Source organism: Acyrthosiphon pisum, chromosome X (assembly GCF_005508785.2).
Source record: "Acyrthosiphon pisum isolate AL4f chromosome X, pea_aphid_22Mar2018_4r6ur, whole genome shotgun sequence".
NCBI classification, from domain to species: Eukaryota; Metazoa; Arthropoda; class Insecta; order Hemiptera; family Aphididae; genus Acyrthosiphon; species Acyrthosiphon pisum.
This window is the reverse complement of record NC_042493.1, coordinates 70,480,353-70,499,706: the sequence shown is the minus strand read 5'-3', so window position 1 is coordinate 70,499,706 and position 19,354 is coordinate 70,480,353. Positions and strand designations below refer to the sequence as shown.

The following is a 19,354-nucleotide window of genomic DNA, read 5'->3' as shown; positions in this document are numbered from 1 at the left end:
GCCTTAAAAGTTTTTGTAATCTGGTATTTACACCACTGATTACATACCTATAATCTATATAGACTACCTATTGATAAATCTTAAATGTGATGGATAATATTCCAAACAGAAATAAAGGTAGGTATCAAATACAAAATAAAAGCAGTCACATAAATTAGTGGATAAACTAATTATTTATCAATATGGCCGGTTACTGCCCGTTCGCCAGAAAGTCTACCTATACATCCTTCCGTAAATGTATAAAAAAAAAGGTGGGCAAGTGGGTGTCCTTCGCTGTACAGTAGGTTACAAGTGGGTCACTGTAATGGATGGTGTTAAATATGAATTCAGTGATATATATCACTGTATACTCTATACCATATTCCGAATAAGTCTGGAAAAAATCACGACGGAAATGTGTCGTGGTTTGCGCATTTACAGTCACATTGGCTGCGGTCGACGCTGCTGACTACTGCAATCAATCACAGCGGTTTCAGAGGCTGCTCAGTTTTTCCAAACTTATTCGGAATAGAGTAGGTAGGTATATTATATAAAAAAAAATAATTGAGCGATAACGATATAAGTAATTTATATATAAACTATTTACGTGGAACCTTGTTTTAAGTTTCAATCCTTGGCTATAATTATAAAAGTTGAACATTTTATACATTTTTACCTACAAAATAATTATTTAATGTTAAATTTGATAAATCTTGTCAAAATTCGAAATTTTAAAATTTTTCAACTGCCATTGTAAGAATATACCGGAAGCCTTGTATTAATTTTTCGAGCTTTTTGGCCCAACAAATGCAATTTTATTGATATTTATAGAAAAAAATTTAAAAATTAAAATTTGAAACTGTCCTCAAACAGCTCAAAACGAGTCAAACTATTTTCAAAATGTTATGGTGAATAGAAAATGAAAATATAAACATGATATAAATCTCAAGATTCTATACGGTTATTCATTTTTGAATTACAACAAAATAAAAAAATCGCTACATCCGAGAAATCCAGTAATTATCCAATATTATAAAAATTTAATTTGACCTACCAATAGACATTTTTTTTTTTTTGATAAAGATGGACAATCTTATGTGGAATTTTTTATTAAATTTCAAAATCTTAGATTTAAAAAGAAAATTTTTTATGAATTTCTAACTCAAAATAATTTGCACATTTTCGTGATTTTTACGCCTTTTGTCAAAATTGGAACTTTCAATGCTTACTAGTGGCGGTCAAATGATTTTGTCATGGGAGGGTGGGGAATACGGCTGATTGTTTAACATATGCATTATTTTATCATTAAAAATATAATTTATGGTTATGTCTAATATCAATTTATAAAATTATGGTAAATACAAACTTTATTTATAACTTAGGTATATACACTGAATCACGGACATTCCCCCCGACCATTAATTTATTAATTTTTAATGCTTAAAATATAAAATATATGCTTATTTTTTTTTAAATTTTTATTTAAAGTAGTTCAGTGGATCGAACAAATAGATTTATAACCTATTATATTTATGAAAAAAAAAAAATGTTTTTATTATGTTTTAAATTTAAAAAAAAAATAATTTCTTATTAAATTCAATATTATTAGTCAATAATAAACTTTAAAAAAAAAATTGGTGAAAAATGTCCACATCAAAAATATATCGGGGAGAAAATATCCTACTACACCGAAAACAATCAGGGCCACTGATTTACTGCACAATGAACAGCCATAGAAAAAATATTACCGCTAAGTCACAACTTGATTTTCTGTAACGATATTACTATTAGTGACCTTACTTATTTTTTCATCCACCGAGCGTTTAGAATAATAGAGCAACTTGCATCAAAATAGCTAGTAATTTTCCTTTTATAGACATAGTTATAAATTGTGAAAATGTAAAATAGACAATATAGTCAATATTTCAAAAGACACCGACCGTATAATTGTAAGTACCTAATAGAACTACACGGACCTACAGTAGAAAACACGAGTACGAAAGAGTAAAGACGAATCACGGTGATAACTAAATATTATGAGTTATGACAAATAATAAGCAATTGACATTTCAAGTTTTCAAATAACTAATGACTTGGGGCTGTTGGTATAAAAAAAAAATACGTAATATTGTAAAATATACCTACCGATCGCACTATCGTCCGTATGGGCCAATGTTCTGGGAGAGTGTAGAGCTAGTTGTTATTGAGAATTCTCGATGATCGAGTGGGATAATTCCCATATTATATTTTGTGTAAACAACTAAATATTAATAATAATAATAATAATAATATCGCCTAGTTCCTAGATATGAGTCTAGATAATATTATAGTCATGTCATATAAACACGTATAAACATATTCCGACAATCTATCGACATTTACAATATTTGATAATTTGTTTTTAGAAAAAAAAATAGAACAAAATTTAATGCATTATAGAATATACTCAATTATAAATTGTTATAAATAATGAAAAAAGTTCATGGGGGAGGGATCTACCCCTCCCCCCCAGTTTGAACACTGATGCTTACCTATAAAAAAAAAATTATGACTGTATTTTTAATAATTCTCAACAGTCATTGTTACAATATATTAGAAGCCTTTTATTAAACTTTCAAGCTTTTTTATATAGGTACCCAACAAATAACAAATTGTAAACTGAAAATGTCCGTTAACCGTTCAAAACAAATCAAAATATTTTGAAAATGTTATCGTGTATAGAAAATGCTAATATAAACAACCAGTGAAATTTTCATGTATACGCGGTCATTTGTTTTAGAGTTAAAAGTTGTTTAAAAATTTCCGGTTTTGAAAACTACTGAAAATTTTAAATTTTGACTTCCTAAATGCACCAACTAGATTCACTTTCCCATCGAACAAGATACTGTTGAAGAAAATCGAAGTAGCTTTACTGCTCCAAAAGGGGGTGACAGACACAAAAATTAAAATTAAAAATAAAAAATAAAAAAGCACACATCATTGTAAAATCAATACATTCATCGCTCCGCTCTGAATCTAAAAACAAAAGTCGTTCTTTATAAGTGTTTTTTATTTTTTGTATGTGTATATATAGTAATACTTTAATAAAAAAAAAACAATTTTGGTCGGTTAATTTGGTTAATTTTAGCCACCGGTAGATACCTATCTACGCGAAAAGACGTGATTGGCCATCGTCCAGAAGTCGTTAACTGCTATTTCATCGTAACACATAATTATTACTGGCGACGATCTATTTCGATATCGATAGTCGTGGTGAAACTCACGGCTTTATATACAGCGCACAAAACTGTCACTTTGCCATTTCGCGTGACGATTTATTACTTGGGATGAATCAACGAGTAATTTCAGTACACTTTCATACCGCTAATAAGTAGGTACCTACCTATATCTACAGACCTATACCTAGTACAAGAATTCAGATGTGATCAGCTTTTACCTACAAATATTAATATAATATTGTATATTGTTATTTAAGTGTAGGCGCCAACCTCCTAATTGAATACAGCTGCAGCGAAGATTTTGATGAATCTTTGTCCGTTTGTTAATACCGAAGATATCATGTGGTGACATGAGACGCCATCATATAGGTAGGTACGAGTTTTTTTCAGAAGGTATATAATATCATCTATATTTAAAGGTGGGCATTATGAACTACCTACCTAGTTAAAAATTTAATTTGAATTGACTGTTCAAATAACTTAGTTTTTGAAATTGTTGGTTTTAATATTGTTTTATACACATAATAACTACAGTAGGTACAAGCAGTTTTAAATAAAAAAAAATTTAATACAATAATGTCCATTATGTTTCTTGATAAAATAATAAATAACTAATATAATATTATAGATGGTCCCAAAATACTTTTTGTGTGAATCTGTGGTACCAACCTACTAATTAAAAGAGTTGGTAGATTATTTTTTTTAAACCGAATTAACAGGTATGTCTTTCCATAATAACTTTAAGATAATAGCAAGTTAATTTCATTATATTATTCTAACTGTGAAATACTAACTTCTAGACTTTTTATAAAATATATTAGAGATTTAAAAAATTGAAAGTTACACAGCAATCACTATTTATGTATGATTTTAATAGAAATAAAAAAAATAATTAACTCCTTTGAACTATAAGTTAAGTTAATATTTTTCTCTATATCAACTTTAAACTTTTTAAGTTAAATATTTTGTTTGTTCACAATTAACTTATAATATCGGATGCTCTTAACGTCAACTGAAGTTATCTAATTCAAGATAATTTTTTTCATTACCTTGCTCACCTTTGATTATGTTATACTATTTTATACAATTTTTTTTTTTTAGATTCGTAAAATACGAATACGATTAGAAAACATTATTCTTATAATTCTGTTCCACTCGGACGGTATAATAGATAATATGGAGATAAACGCTATAAACGATTGCGTGAAGAATTACCTGTCCCACGGCGACGGTGGCATCAAGGGCTATGGTGGGTGGACGATCAGCACTGGGTCCGCAACAGTGGCCGGCCGTGGCGTTGTGGCCACCCGGGACTACAGCGTGGGTGATGTGATATTCGTGGACGTCCCACTGATCGTTTCGCCGAGAGCGATGGGCATGGACGGTACCGGAAGCTGGCCGGTGTGTGCAGTGTGCTACGCTGTAATGATGACGCCAACCGGATGTCCGGGTGGTTGTCGATTGCCAGTGTGTGGACGCCAGTGTGCCGACCGTCCCGAACACCGGGACGAGTGTCGGTATGTCCGGCAGTTACGCCCGAAAACCAAGAGCGATGGCCAGACGTGGTCGGTGGGCATTTACAATGCGATCACGGCCGTCCGGGGCTTGTCAATCAGGGATGGCAAGTACAGGTACTTCCTGGACGTGTTGCAAAAGAAATCGACGGACAAACTCACGTTTGAGGTATTTCTTTTTGGTATACCTAATTTATTAACTAAAAATATATGTGATAAAAGAAAGTTAAAACATTAAAAATGCTCACAAGCCGGGTTCTTATACATATTATATTATTATGGCTGGGGAGTGTGGTGTGTTGAAAAAATATGGTCCTATTACCAACTTGCATACGTGATGATGGATAAATCATAAATGTAGTTATTGCCTGAAACACAATACGTTGTGTGAGTGCAAAAAGAGCTAGAAGTAAGCTTTTTCAGTCTGGTGCGACGTTTATGACTTCAGGGAAGGGCTGCCTTCTCACAGAGCCCTACATACCTTCTATTTTTTGTCATGCCTCTGCTGCCTCTGAAAACGCATGTGTCGATATTACGGTTATAATGAACTGTTCTCACTGTTCTCAGAGTCAAATTTAGGGTTTTCATAGAGCAGCAAGAGAGTAACCCACATGGCCACCTATCAGCTATAGTATATATAGTACTTAATATATTAGACAAAAATTATTGATACCTACGTGCATGTTTACTATTCTGACTTTGACAGAACTTTTTTCCATTGGAAAAAAAGTATTTACAGTCCGCTGGTTAGAAAATAGTCACTTATAATACTCCAACCAACATTGAAAATTAAACTTTAGTTGCACGCGAGACAAAAAATATACCTATTACTCATATCATATTATAAACGTAGACATTAGACTTTCATGGCTGGAGGATGGAGGCATAAATATTTTTAAAGGGCCCATAATAGAGAAGCGAAAACACTCCTGGCTTCGCTTTCACATATAAAACAACTTTTTTTTTATTTTAGATTTTATTGATTGTACGTACTTACTTATGGTAATCAAAAAACCTATAAACTTAAAAATAGATTATTACCCTGCAAGGTTCTATCACCTATGATTGAAGTAATTAATTAAATACCAATACTACTATTATCTTATAGTCTGACATAATATTTGATTTTCTTAAATATAAACTACTTGCTGGTATGGCAATTAAAACTAATAATATAGAGACAAATTTGTACAGTTTATAAATATCCACTTATTTGACAGGTATTTTTTTTTAAACAAAAAAATTATATCATCTAATTCACAAATTATAAATATAGGTATTATGTAAATACCGCATTATCTAATAGCAATCAGGCATCAGTAACAAAATCTTAACTTGTATAAAATATAAATCTCATGACAAATTATAAAATTTTATATTACAGTTAGATTCTTGTTCAATAGGACATAAGACATAAGTACTTATTGCTATTAAATATTAATCCATCTTGACGATTTGGTTTCTTAATAATTTCTGAGTTTATGAATTTTGTTGGAACCGGGGATTCGAATCATCCGTTTTTCAGGAGTTCAATATAGGTAATTTTCTGAGCGTTGCGTAGAGACGTAGTTAGGTTGCGTATAAAAGACGCGTACATAGTAATACGACGTAATCATTATATAGTTTGTATGATTGTGTTATGAAATAGCTGTGCATGCACGTCCATGATGTCAACAATAAGTAATAACGCGCTAAATGAATTTAAATTTTTTAGTTTTTTTTTTATTTGTCCAAAGCATCAATCTTTTGCAAATTATATTGACGAACTTATGTATCCGTCGATCCGATATTATTTCTGAAAAAATATTTGGATTTTTCATGAAGTTTGCTTGCAATCGACTTTCTCGTATTTTAATATTTATTCATTTGGTTCAATATTATTAGCGTTTAAAAATTATTAATAGGTACCCAAAAGTTAAAAATTTAATTTTGAATGTTCAAAAACCGAAAAGGTAATTTTTAAGAGTTCGATTTCGAAGAAGAGGAATTGTCGTTTTCAATTTACCTTCATCATAAATTCAAAGGTGGGAATTAACTAGTTAAAAAGTTAAAGTTAAGTTAAAAAGTTAATTTTTTTTAACTTTTTAACTTAACTAGTTAGTTTATTTCCTAATCAACTTATGGACTTAACTAGTTTAATTTACAGTTGAAATAACTTAGCTTTTCTAAGTTAATTTTTAAAAAATCCACCAAGTTGAAAACATTTTGAAATTTGTCATTTATACTTACGTAAATATTACTATATCAGTATAAAATAAAAATAATCCAATAAAAAATCACTAACATTTTCTTGACAACATAATTATTTTGTGTATATTAATATATTTTATTAAGTTGTAAATTATATATTATGCGAGTTGCAATTATAAATGTATTTAATAAAATTAATAATAATTTTAAATTATTAATATAATTGACAATAATTATTGTTATGTTTTAATGTTATATAACTTATAATATATATGAAAGTCATGTACCTACTCATCTTCACATATTATGATATTCAATTTCTATACGATATAAAAAAATTTATTTGTTAAATTATTAATTTGAGATGAGTATTGTTTAAATTAGTAAATAATAGTAAAGTAAAAGTAAAATGGTAACAGTGTACATTATGATAAAAATTCAATAAAATTGTTTTTTATAATTTATAAATTAGAAACTAGAAAGATACATTCACTCTTTATGTGATTTAAATACTAATTAAATAAAAAAATAGATTAACTTTTTTTAAACTGAGTTAAGTTAATGTTTTTTCTATATTAACTTTTAACTTATCGATCTTGTGTCCTCTTAACTTAACTTAACTTGAGTTAATTATTTTCATTAACTTGCCCATCTTTGCATAAATTAAAATATGTTTTCAGAAGTTATAAGATTGTCAGTATCTATAACAAATTGGCATAAGATAGGAGCGTTCTAAATTGGTAGAAAACACAGTTGGATTCGAATCTATTTTATTTAAAGAATGTCCTTACACATGAGCAACTTGCAACTGGAATGGTATTAGAAACATATATTTTTAAAGCTTTATATAATTAACATATTATGTTGGTTTATTATATAAATCATCCTCTCTGCTAGAATCGGTTACTATATTATGGCGTATACTGTATACACTAAACTGACTAAACCTTATGTCTGTTAATAAATTTGTGATATATCCATGGGTATTATCAACAATGGCCCATTCCTACATCATCCCTTACACCAATAAACATGCCTATTATGCATATAATTTGCCCTAAATATGTCAAGTCATACGAAAAAAAATTTGCCTCGTTTAAATGCATACAATATTAGCAAATCATCAATATCCAGTTCTGTATTTTTTTTTATGTAAAAACAAATGTTCTGAAAGCTAAGATTTGAAATTGCTTTTAGTTTTTTTTCGATAAATGACGATACATTTTTTATTGCTGGGTCAAAATGCTTGAAATTTTATATAATCTTTCTCTTAAGTTTTTAGTTTTCAATTAAAAAATATCGAAAATACATTTTTAAATAATTTTCTTATAAGAATTATAAGTTAAAATTTTGACAAATTGATGAAAATTTTCAAATAATTTTATATTTAAAAATGTAAGTATATAATTTTTAATATTTATACCTAAACTTTGATAATTGAATACAAGATTTCTCATAAGTTTTGATTGTTGGAATTAAAAAAAAAGTTTAGTATCAACTTACAAATATTTTGAATAAGCTTCTGAATATTACTTTTTGATATTAAATTGAATATTCACATATTCACGCGTAAATTAACGGTTTCTTATCGAACGATTTTCTTATTTTGTTGTGATTCAATAACGCATAACTGTAAATATTTTGAATTTTCACCAAGTAATGATATTATAATTTCATGTACCTAATTTTAAAAATAGTTTGACTCTTTTAAGCTACAGGTATATAATATTATACATTTAAAATTAATGTCTTTTCTAGTTTTTTCTATACATGTTGATAAAAAATTGTTGGTTCAAAAAGCTTGAAAATGTAATAGAAGTTTCCTTTTAAATAGTTTATTCTGAAACCAAAATATAAAAATATATATATATGCACAATGTTTTTATAGACATTTTAAAACTTAAACAAAATTAAATATTTACACTATAAAGTATAAATAACGATTTTAGTTATATTAAAATATTATCTTTGGTACTTGAAACTTTTAACGTTTTAACCTATTGCTATAATTTATTCACATATAATTACATCAAATTCAATGTTTATGGCAACAATTATTTCAATCTACTGTATGTCCTTATATTACTTTACTTACTTTTTACTACCTCTAAAAGTAGAAAAAATGATTTTCATAGCAATATAAATATATCATAATAATATATCCTTAGCCGGTGTTAAATCCAGGTATACTCTAGAGGGGGTGAAAACCACTCTCACCATATGATTCATCAACTGTCAATAAAATATATTTATTAAATATTTAAATGTACAATAGGTACTCATTACGATTGTATTATTTGTATTGTTATATTATTATATCAATTAACATACCTACATTCACACATTTTACATCGAAGTAGGTAGGTACCTACTATTTACCTAGAACTTTTTTAATCGTGTTCAATAAAATATAATTATAGTTTCTACCAACGTTTCAATAACATATACATACTATATTTACCAAAATATAGGTAGACACTAGACATATAGGTATATAGTTTTATATTATTTAATATTATTTAATATTTAATATTATAATTAGGTAGAAGAACTGAAAAGAAACATAAGTATGGAATTAGATAAGGAAGATGAACAAATAATGGTAACTACTTGTAAAATAATGGATGCTAATTGTTTTGAAACAATAGTAAATCGTTCCAATAAATTAACAAGTTTGAAAGGTCTGTACCCAGTAGCAGCATTTATGAACCATTGTTGTGTTCCAAACACAATGCACAACTTTAATGAAAAACTTCAAATGATCGCAAAAGCTTCCCTACCGATATATAAAGGACAGGAAATTACTACTAGTTACACATATTCAATTTGGCCTACTTCACTAAGACAAAATCACTTGTTGACATCAAAACAATTTATTTGCACTTGTAGTAGATGTTGTGACACAGAAGTTAGTTATCATAATATATGACTGTAGTCACAGTTTTAACGTTGTAACTATATCCTAATTTTAATTAATTTTATTTTTACGATAGGAATTTGGAACTAAGTTAGCAGCACTGAATTGCATAGTTAAAAATTGTGACGGTCGCATTTTACCAATCAATCCATTAGATAAGAAGTCGATTTGGCAATGCAAAATGTGCACAAAATTAGTATCGAGTACAGAAATGATATGTTTCTATAAAGATGTCGAGACTTTAATGAAAAGCATAAGTGTATTCTGTCCAAAAAGCTTTGAAGCAATTTTAAAGTCATTCAATATTCATAAAGACAGCCCATTTGTAATTGATTTAAGATTGAAATTTATTTGGAAGTCGAAAAATAACAGTAACGTTTGATTTTAAGAAGTGTAATATAGTTACTTAATAAATTTAATCAAATTAAATTTGTATTGATATAGGTTTGAATCTTGAGCAATTGCTTTATAAAGAAAAATTGTGTATGGAAATGTTGGATTTAGTACAAAAACTAAGATTAGGTCAATGTCGATTATTAGGTAAATATATAATTGCATATTATAATAATAATAATACCTTATGTACCTTATGTATGATTTCTTGTTTGTCTTAATAATAGATATTAATATTTTTCCTGTTTTCCTGTTTTTTTTTTCAGCAATAGTGTTAAATACAATTATAAATACTAACCTTTTTTTATTTGATGTAAATTAAATTATTATTATATATTAATTATTATTATATACGATTATATTTTAAAAGGTTTAATATCTCTAGAACTTCTGAAGGTGATCAAAGAAAAAGCTTATCGTTTCCGGCGGAATTGGAACACGAAAACATTGAATGTACGTACACTATATTTTTATGCGGTTTTATCAGGTACATTTATTTTATTTATACATTTAAATTGAAGACATTTTGATGGCTTTGCACCCCTCCAGGTTCTGTCTTAAAAACATGTACCTACAAGGTTACAACATAGAAAATTTGAGTTTGATAAGACCAAATTTGTGTTATTACATATTAGCTTGTATTATAAGAATGAAATGAACTATTATAGAACATGTGAATTTAAAGTAATACAGGGTCGGGTTTCATCACACAATTATGGGGAGGGGGAATTATTCCTTTAATTTTTCGAAGACATTTTATTTATATTTTAACCTAACAGGTGCCAGTGCAATCCTTAATGTTTGCTTTTGCCCGCCTCTAAAATATAATCTGATTATTCGTTGGTTTTTACAATATTTTAATTTTTAAGTTACCTATATGATCATTTTTAATTTGTAATATTCTACATACCTAGGTATTCATAAAGTCATAACTTGCTTAAAAATTTTAATTTCGTAAATATCAAATAAAGAAACCTATTTATTACAATGTTCTTAATTTTAACTTTTAAGTCTTATAATATAGGACAATACACAATTCAATCTGATTTTAAAGCTAATAACACAAAATTGGTTCTACTTTCTATTGAATTCAAATTTTCAAAGCTGTACTAGCGTACTGTATGTTAGTTATAAAACACATGCGGGTGAGACCAGAGACGCCCTTTAATATTAAATATTAAAATTAGCACTTCATTAATTAAACTATTTTATTGGTACCTAAATACAATCACTTTAATGGGCACCATTTTTTTTAATCGATAGTGATTTTTTATGCTGATTATGAATACGATAAAATATATGTGTGGATAAAAATAGCCAGTAGGTTTGGAGTTTAATTTTGGGATTTTGGTAGCTATTTTATTCGTGGCCGCGCAGGTGCGCAGCACTGTTATATATAATAGTTACCTACTAAATACTAATATACCTATACTTACTACATGCGAGTACACTACCTACATAGCTCCGAAGTGTTGCGTCTTGCAAGTAAATACTAACTGAATACTGTCACACCAGCCCCCGTCGTAATTAAATTGCAATATTTTGAAAATGAGGGGATGGTGACGTACGTCAGTGCCGTATGTATGGTGAGGGTGAGAGGTTTATTGTGTTTCCTTCCTCACATCGTGGGAATTTATAATCTTCTTAAATATTTTTTTGAATTTTGGAAATAAGAAAAAAAATGTTATTATATTGATGACAAAAATCTGTTTTTTTTTTATTGAAGAATATTTGGTATCACGAATAAATTAGATTATATTATGATATAGAAGATACAATCGTAAATACGCCACTGAATATGTACCTATATATTATAATTTGTAAGATATCTATCTATGATCACAATTCATAATAATATTATTCCTACATTTCACTATTTCAGAAATATATCATTTTATTTATTCATGTTTTTATCAAGGTTCGTAGGTGCTTTATTCGTTTTATACTAAACATAAATAAAATATTATTGTATAAAATATATAAGTAGGACTGAATGAAAGGGGTAAAGAGAGGACATCTACCCCAGGCTCAAGTTTTTAAAAACGCGTAGAATTTTAATGTTTATAGGTACTTAAGTATGTTTACCTAATACCTATGTAAATAAATTATCATTAAGGTAGGTATATTTTAAATGCCAGCAATGGTGTCACAGCATGTCTGAATCCGGCCTTGATTATGAGAAATTAATTTTTTTAGGTCTTCGAAGGACAAATAAGTAAACTGAAAGAAATATATACTAGTGTTTTGGACGAAGATGCAAACTTGGACAACAATAATATTCAATAATTTTACTATTCGAATATAATTATTGGCAATATTGAATCTAAAACGTCTTGAGTAGATTTTTATGTTATAATAATAATACATACATTGTTATAAATCTTTAATTAATAATTAATATTGTTTTAAATTTGTAATACAGTATTATTAGGTAGGTATCTATCTATGTTTTGTTTGAACTTTCATCTGCCAAGCGTCAATCATAAAATATAATATTTTGCAGCCTACAGGCCTCATCCATAATATATTATAATACATTTAAAATGTATGTAGGTACCTACTTATACCTAGGTATTATGCTAGCCATAATGCCATGCAGGTTAACATATTATACTGTTAAAAGTATTGATTATATAATCAATGGTTAAAAGTAAGTAGGTAACTATCTATATATGTATTATTTATAGCCATATGGCATAATTATATACGATATACAGCCAAACAGATTACTTAATAATAATATGTACTTACTATATGGCCAGTGCCACAATTGCCGAATTGCGGGCAGGGTGACACCCTCCTAAAAGGACACTATGAGATTAATTTTGGGCAGTGTTTGGAAGGAACGTATTCCTGGAACGAATTCATTTTTAAAAACATAACGTTGAACGAATTCCTTTTTTTTTAAAAAAAAAAGAGACAATGAACGAGTTCTTATTTTCAATTAAAAAAAACAATATTTTCCATTCGTTTCTAGTTCCAATAGTTCACACAGATATGTAAATAATTGAAATTAAGATATATATTTTTCAATATGTATAATGTATATTGCCAATTAGTGATCGTTATCGAATATATTAGTCACTTTATTAATATTTTTCATAAGTTATAAGTTACAATTTATATAGAAATGAGTACATATATGTTATAATTATTTTTAACAATAAACGATAGATCAGACAGTCGACATACGTCGGCCAACAATTTAATTTTGAAGAAAATCTCAAAATAGAATTATGAAATATGCACCTACTTGTAGGTATATATTATAATTCAAAATTAAAGAAGTATGCATATGAAAAAGAAAACATTAATGATTAAATAAGAATTTATATTTTATTCGGAACTAAAAAAAGAACGACAAAGGAATGAATTCTTTTCTTTAATGAACAACGAACGGAACGAATCCCTTTTTTTAAGGAACTTGCCAAACACTGATTTTTAGGCACAATTTCTAGCACTTTAAATGAAGCAAAAAAGTTCTAGAAATCTAAAAAAACCACCTAAACTATTTTTAAAAAACCACATCAATTGTATACTTGACGATGATATATTAATTTTGTTTTATTACTTATTATTTAATATATGAGGATATAAATATAGGTACCTATAACATATGTTACAGTTAGTGTAATAAATCATAGAAATATTAATGTATACCGGGTGATTCTTTTATCATTGAACACTCATTATTTCAAAAAGTGTAAATTTTTTTGAAAATATTTTTTCACATAGCTATAAAAAAATATTATAAATATTCAAAGTTTAGATGAGCGGAGAAGTGGACAAACATTTCGCGGGGTAACCCCGTACCACTCCACTCCGCTCATCAAAACTTTGAATATTTATAACTCGTAAACTACTCACCCAAAATTCGATTTTCATGTATCAAATTATTAAGAAAAATATTCTGCTTTGGAATATAAAATTAAAACCCTATGTTGTCGTTCAAAAAAGTAAAAAACCTAAAAAAATTATAAGGATAAAAAATATTTTAAAAAATATAATTTTTTAAGAAAAACGTTGTTTTATAAGTGACTTGAAACTATCTAAAAAAATATTTTCAAAAAAATGTACACTTTTTGAAATAATGAGTGTTCAATGATAAAAGAATCACCCGGTATGATCTAAATTCTAATTAAATAAACAAAATTAAAATATAAATAAAAAATTCTTATGAAAAATAAATATGATATATATTTAAAAATTCGATGATGACTGCTAGTTGACGGCTTACGAATTTAATATTAATATGGCCGTAGCCATTTCCCTCCAAAAACGAGATACCGTTTTCCTCCACTGTCCATTTTCCTCCAAAAAAAATTAAAGAATTCTTGACCATTTTCCTCCAATAAATAATAAATTAAATAATAAAATATTTAATATAAATAATTTATGCATATCAAAAAAATAAAAAATATTCTTTATTAAGCTTAATCAACAGCTGATATAGATATAGCCGATACCAGAATGTATCAACCGAAAATGTGATCCTATCAGGGCTTACATTTGAAAAAAATTCTGTTTTATGTGATTTACAATTAAAACGTTACGCAATTTTTGCGTTTATCGTTATTTAGAATTATTAAAATGTTATCCAAGATTTGCGTTTATCGTTAGTTGAAATTGTATTAATACCTATAAAATTAAAAAATAATAACTAAATCGGGTAAATATTAGCCCCGATACGAAATAAAATATAATCAATTCTTAGATTGTCACATGAAATAAATGTTTCAACCGAAACCAATAGACCTTTTAGATAAAAAGATTTTATTATTTTAAAATATCTCGTTTTGCGTTATTTTTCGTTCAATGATATTTTATAAATTACGTTTTGCATTATTTTTCGTTTAATGATTTTCTTTAAATTACGTTTTGCGTTATATTTTGTCTAATAATATATAATATATTTTGTTAATCGCTATGGTTTGTTTTGCGGTATTTAATTATTTTTGATTATCACTTTCCGTTATGATTACGTTTACAAATTTCAATCGTTTTTTGTCAAATATAGATCATTACATTATAATCATAACGTTATTATAACGTTTGCAAGCCCTGGATCTTAGCCTTAATCCATCTTTATAATAAGAAACGTAATACTACAACACTAGCTAAAATATTGGAGGTAAATAGACATAGTTTCAGTCTAAAATAATGTAGAGGAAAATGGAAACCAACCTTTTTTTTTTTTTGAGGAAAATGGTCAGTGGAGGAAAACGGTAACTTGTTTTTGGAGGAAAATGGAACCACTCATTAATCTAATAGGCTAAAAGATAGAATATTTATACATTATATTATTGTATTATTATATTTATATATTATATGAGTTAAATCAAACTCATTCTTCAGATGCTCAGACATCCACCGTGGGACGACCACAACCCGGCACCCACCCATTATAAGACGGGTGGCCGGTGGTTTCGGCGCCACTGATTCTGTGACAATGCTTCCAATTTCCATACAAAATATATACATCCATACATTCATACTACAATAAATAATCCATCTAGTCATGTAGGTTATGTCTTATGTTTAAATAATGTGAAAAAGAACATTAATGTAACCTACCACCTACGTCAGTATGACTATAGTATGAGAAACAACTGACAATGTAATGCAGAAGGTCTGAACTTAGAAGTCAAAGTGCACTTCAAATTTTAATGTTAAATGGGTATCCTTAATTTAATAATGAGTACTAAAAAGTAAAAATTTAAAACCCGAGAAGTTCTTAGTTAAAACTAGTACAGCGTTCAAATTTGATTACTAAGATGTCCTACCAAAATCATTACCTAATTGACTAAGTAATATAATTTATAGGGCTTTATCAAAAATATTTGTTTAAAAAATAATGTGTTTAAACATGTGAGAAAAATCATGTTAAAAAAACTTTTAAAACGTCTGTTTTGTTTTTTCCAACTCTGGTTTCATGTCAACGTGTCAAATTCTGTATCTTAACAAAATAATAAAAAATTGCGGTCTATTCATGATTTAGCACTATATATTTTTGAAAATGATTTGTCCTGTAGATATCCAGAAGTTTTAGAATTTTGTATTATTATTTTGACTTAGCCAGCCACAGTCCACAATTATTGTTACTGCCGAGTGCCGATAGTCGATAGATCATTTTCTATAAACTGAAAATAATTATAACTTATTAAAGGAACTCAATATAAGGGAACCGACTATTAAGATTGCAGTTTCAAACATTGAACCACATCGTATTAAAGAGTTATCTTTAGATACAATTATAACAGACTTTTAAAATTTAAAGGCAAAGAGGATAAAGTTTTAAAGTAAAGATTTATACTTTGGTTGTTGAAATAATACTGTTAATAGTTACGCATTATAATACATGCATTTCTTTTTATTTATTTTCTATTGAACACTGGCGTAAAAAAATGAGAAATTATTCTACGGTACATCACTATTAGAGTATAATTTATTGTGGTGGGTACGGTTAAAAGCAATTTATTACACGAGTTAGGTAATATTATGATGTATAGACAATCGGGGCACTAAAACTTCTGCTACCTTGGGGCATAAAAACAACAGTTAGGGCCTGTTTTACAATCATAGTTTAAACCTCAGTTAAGCCTAACCCACTGATTTTACCAGCCAAGTTCGGTGGTTTAACATTAGTTCAACGATTGTAATACGAGCACTAAGTTGCGGCACTGTATGCACCTATTAATAATAAAACGCCTTACGCCTATACCTTCTTTTAAGTTGCTCCTATGTATAAGCATAATATTTGTTATTGTACTATTAATAGCAAGTAGCAACTGTAATAATTAATGATATTATATAATACGTGTAAGGTTAGGTAAAAGCTTTTTGGGCGAAACGGTTAGATATTGTATAAAAAAAATATATTATATGTTAATTATAGGACGAAACGAAGTATATTTTATTAATTATTGTAACGCGTTTATACCGGTTTATGCGTTAGCATATTTGCACGAAATTACTACAGTTGTTATACATTTTATAGGAGGGGCGTACATCTATAATCTGTATATCTATATTTACTGTTTTACACAACCAAATCTCAAAACTCGTTGAAATTAAAACTGTCCTATTTATGAATTATAACAATAGAAAATACGAAACTATAATTATTAATAGATTGAGAATTATAAATTATGCTACTTACTCATGAAATGTATGATGGCATAAACCATAAATTGAAAGATCCTCTCTACGGCTCTATATAGGTACGACGTACCTATTGACTATTGAGTTATGTCTACAGCCTTCAGTCTACCCGTATGACGGTAAACAGAGTAACAGACTATCAGATATTGCAGGAGCAGGACACACAGAGCTAACGTGTATAATTTTACTATACATATTATTATATTAAAGCTGCTTTTTCGTCATTTTTTTCATGCATTTAGACTGCAATAAGGGGAAAAAATATATACTTCCAGAACTCAGAAGCCTATAATTTCAATTTTAAAAAAATTATTTGAATTCTTTATTCACTTTTCTAGTTATGTAGGATTGTAGGAAATGAATTTTTGTTTTTTTTTTATTATTATTATTATTATTAACACCAAATTAAAGGTGAATTAAAAAATAAAGTTCGTTTGGTATACTATACTAATTATATAGTAATAACCAAAATAACCTATAAGAGAAATAAGGAATTCAAATAATGTTTTCAAAATTAAAATCTGACTTTTGGTACCTATTGGGTGAACTTTTCTCCGCTTTTTGGGACTTTCATGTCGACACTTTTTTGATCGCAAATATACCTAGTAACGTGTGACTGGATGTATGTACATTACTGATTCCCAAGAATCTTAGCCTAAGTTTATTTTTAATTACATAAAACATTCAGGGAACCCGCGCACACTATAAATTATAATGATCAGTCGCTGAATCCACACACAGTGATAATTTACGTAAAATATAATATAAACTGTCTAATTGCCGTAAGTGAACAGTTTCGCGTGTCTATATTATGTATAGTACCATTGATTATACATAGTATAATATATATAATATTATAAATATACTATGTATAATCAATGATAGTATACTAAATTATATCTATATAGGTATATGAATGTTTCAGCAAGTCATCACTCGTCACACACTCACACATCACTTAGATAGAATTTAGATAGGATTTAGGTAGAATACTACCTAAATCCGACCTTTTGAAAATAGTTCGCTTTCAACAGCCTTAACAGTCAACACAGGGACGTACCTAAATATCAAGAACAACGAGAAAAGCAAAAGAGCAATATATTTTATTGCACTACATATATAAATATTAATTTTGGTAATCTGTGCCGTGCCAATGTGTCACGACAGAAAACAAAATGTCGTAATGGCATAGGTAATAGGTATTATGATGTAATTTGCGCAACACTTTCAATGTCAACTATAGGAATTTATCTGATCAATTTACCGAGCTTACATCAGTTATAAGTTATAACTGTAGGGCCCGGATTTTTATGCAAATGCATATTCTTCTACAATTTTACCAGAATAATTTCGATTAAAAATGTAGCTTGTCAACGTTTCGTAATGCGTAGTCTATATACAAATTTTTAATTTGCATATTTTTGCACATTTAAGTACACATTTATAATTAAAAAAGTGGGTAAGTGGGTGTCGTTCTGCTGTACAGTAGGTTACAAGTTGGTCAATGTATAAAGGATTGTATTGAATTTGAATTCAATGATATAATATCATTGTATAAGAAAAACGATTCCAAGCGGAGACGGTTTGTCAGTCTGGATATTGTTATTATTTATTATATCCTGTAAGTTCAATTTATATTACCTATAAGAAGTATTATTATTTTTTATTCATTTCTATGGTGATAAACAAAGCGTTAGAAATTAAAATCCAATTTTTACCGGTTTTTCGTAATTTGTCAGACGTTTTTTTTTGTGGCGTTAAATAACTATTGTGAAAATTGAAAAATGAAAAATGACCTTTCTAAAGTACCATCTTGATCCAATTTTCTAAAAGATAAGGTACTATATGTTGAAATCGAAGCACTTCTTCTGGTAGATATTTTGTATACAGGATATTTTTTTTTTCTATATTTGTTCATTGAAACGACCTCAAGGTCTTTGACAATGCTTATCACAAGTGGGTAGTAGGGAGTTCATGTGATC

The 19,354-nt window shown here is 28.1% G+C and overlaps 1 protein-coding gene across 1 annotated transcript; it reads left to right on the top strand.

The window, feature by feature from the left end:
* Positions 1 to 3,346: 3,346 nt before the first annotated feature.
* LOC100575314 (SET domain-containing protein SmydA-8-like) lies at positions 3,347 to 12,561 on the top strand. Its single transcript, XM_029488896.1, has 7 exons — positions 3,347 to 3,566; positions 4,299 to 4,880; positions 9,444 to 9,809; positions 9,895 to 10,189; positions 10,263 to 10,358; positions 10,582 to 10,664; positions 12,408 to 12,561. The coding sequence occupies exons 2-7, from the start codon at positions 4,374 to 4,376 to the stop codon at positions 12,495 to 12,497; spliced, it is 1,437 nt and encodes a 478-aa protein (XP_029344756.1). The 5' UTR covers positions 3,347 to 3,566; positions 4,299 to 4,373; the 3' UTR covers positions 12,498 to 12,561.
* The last annotated feature ends 6,793 nt before the right edge of the window (positions 12,562 to 19,354 follow it).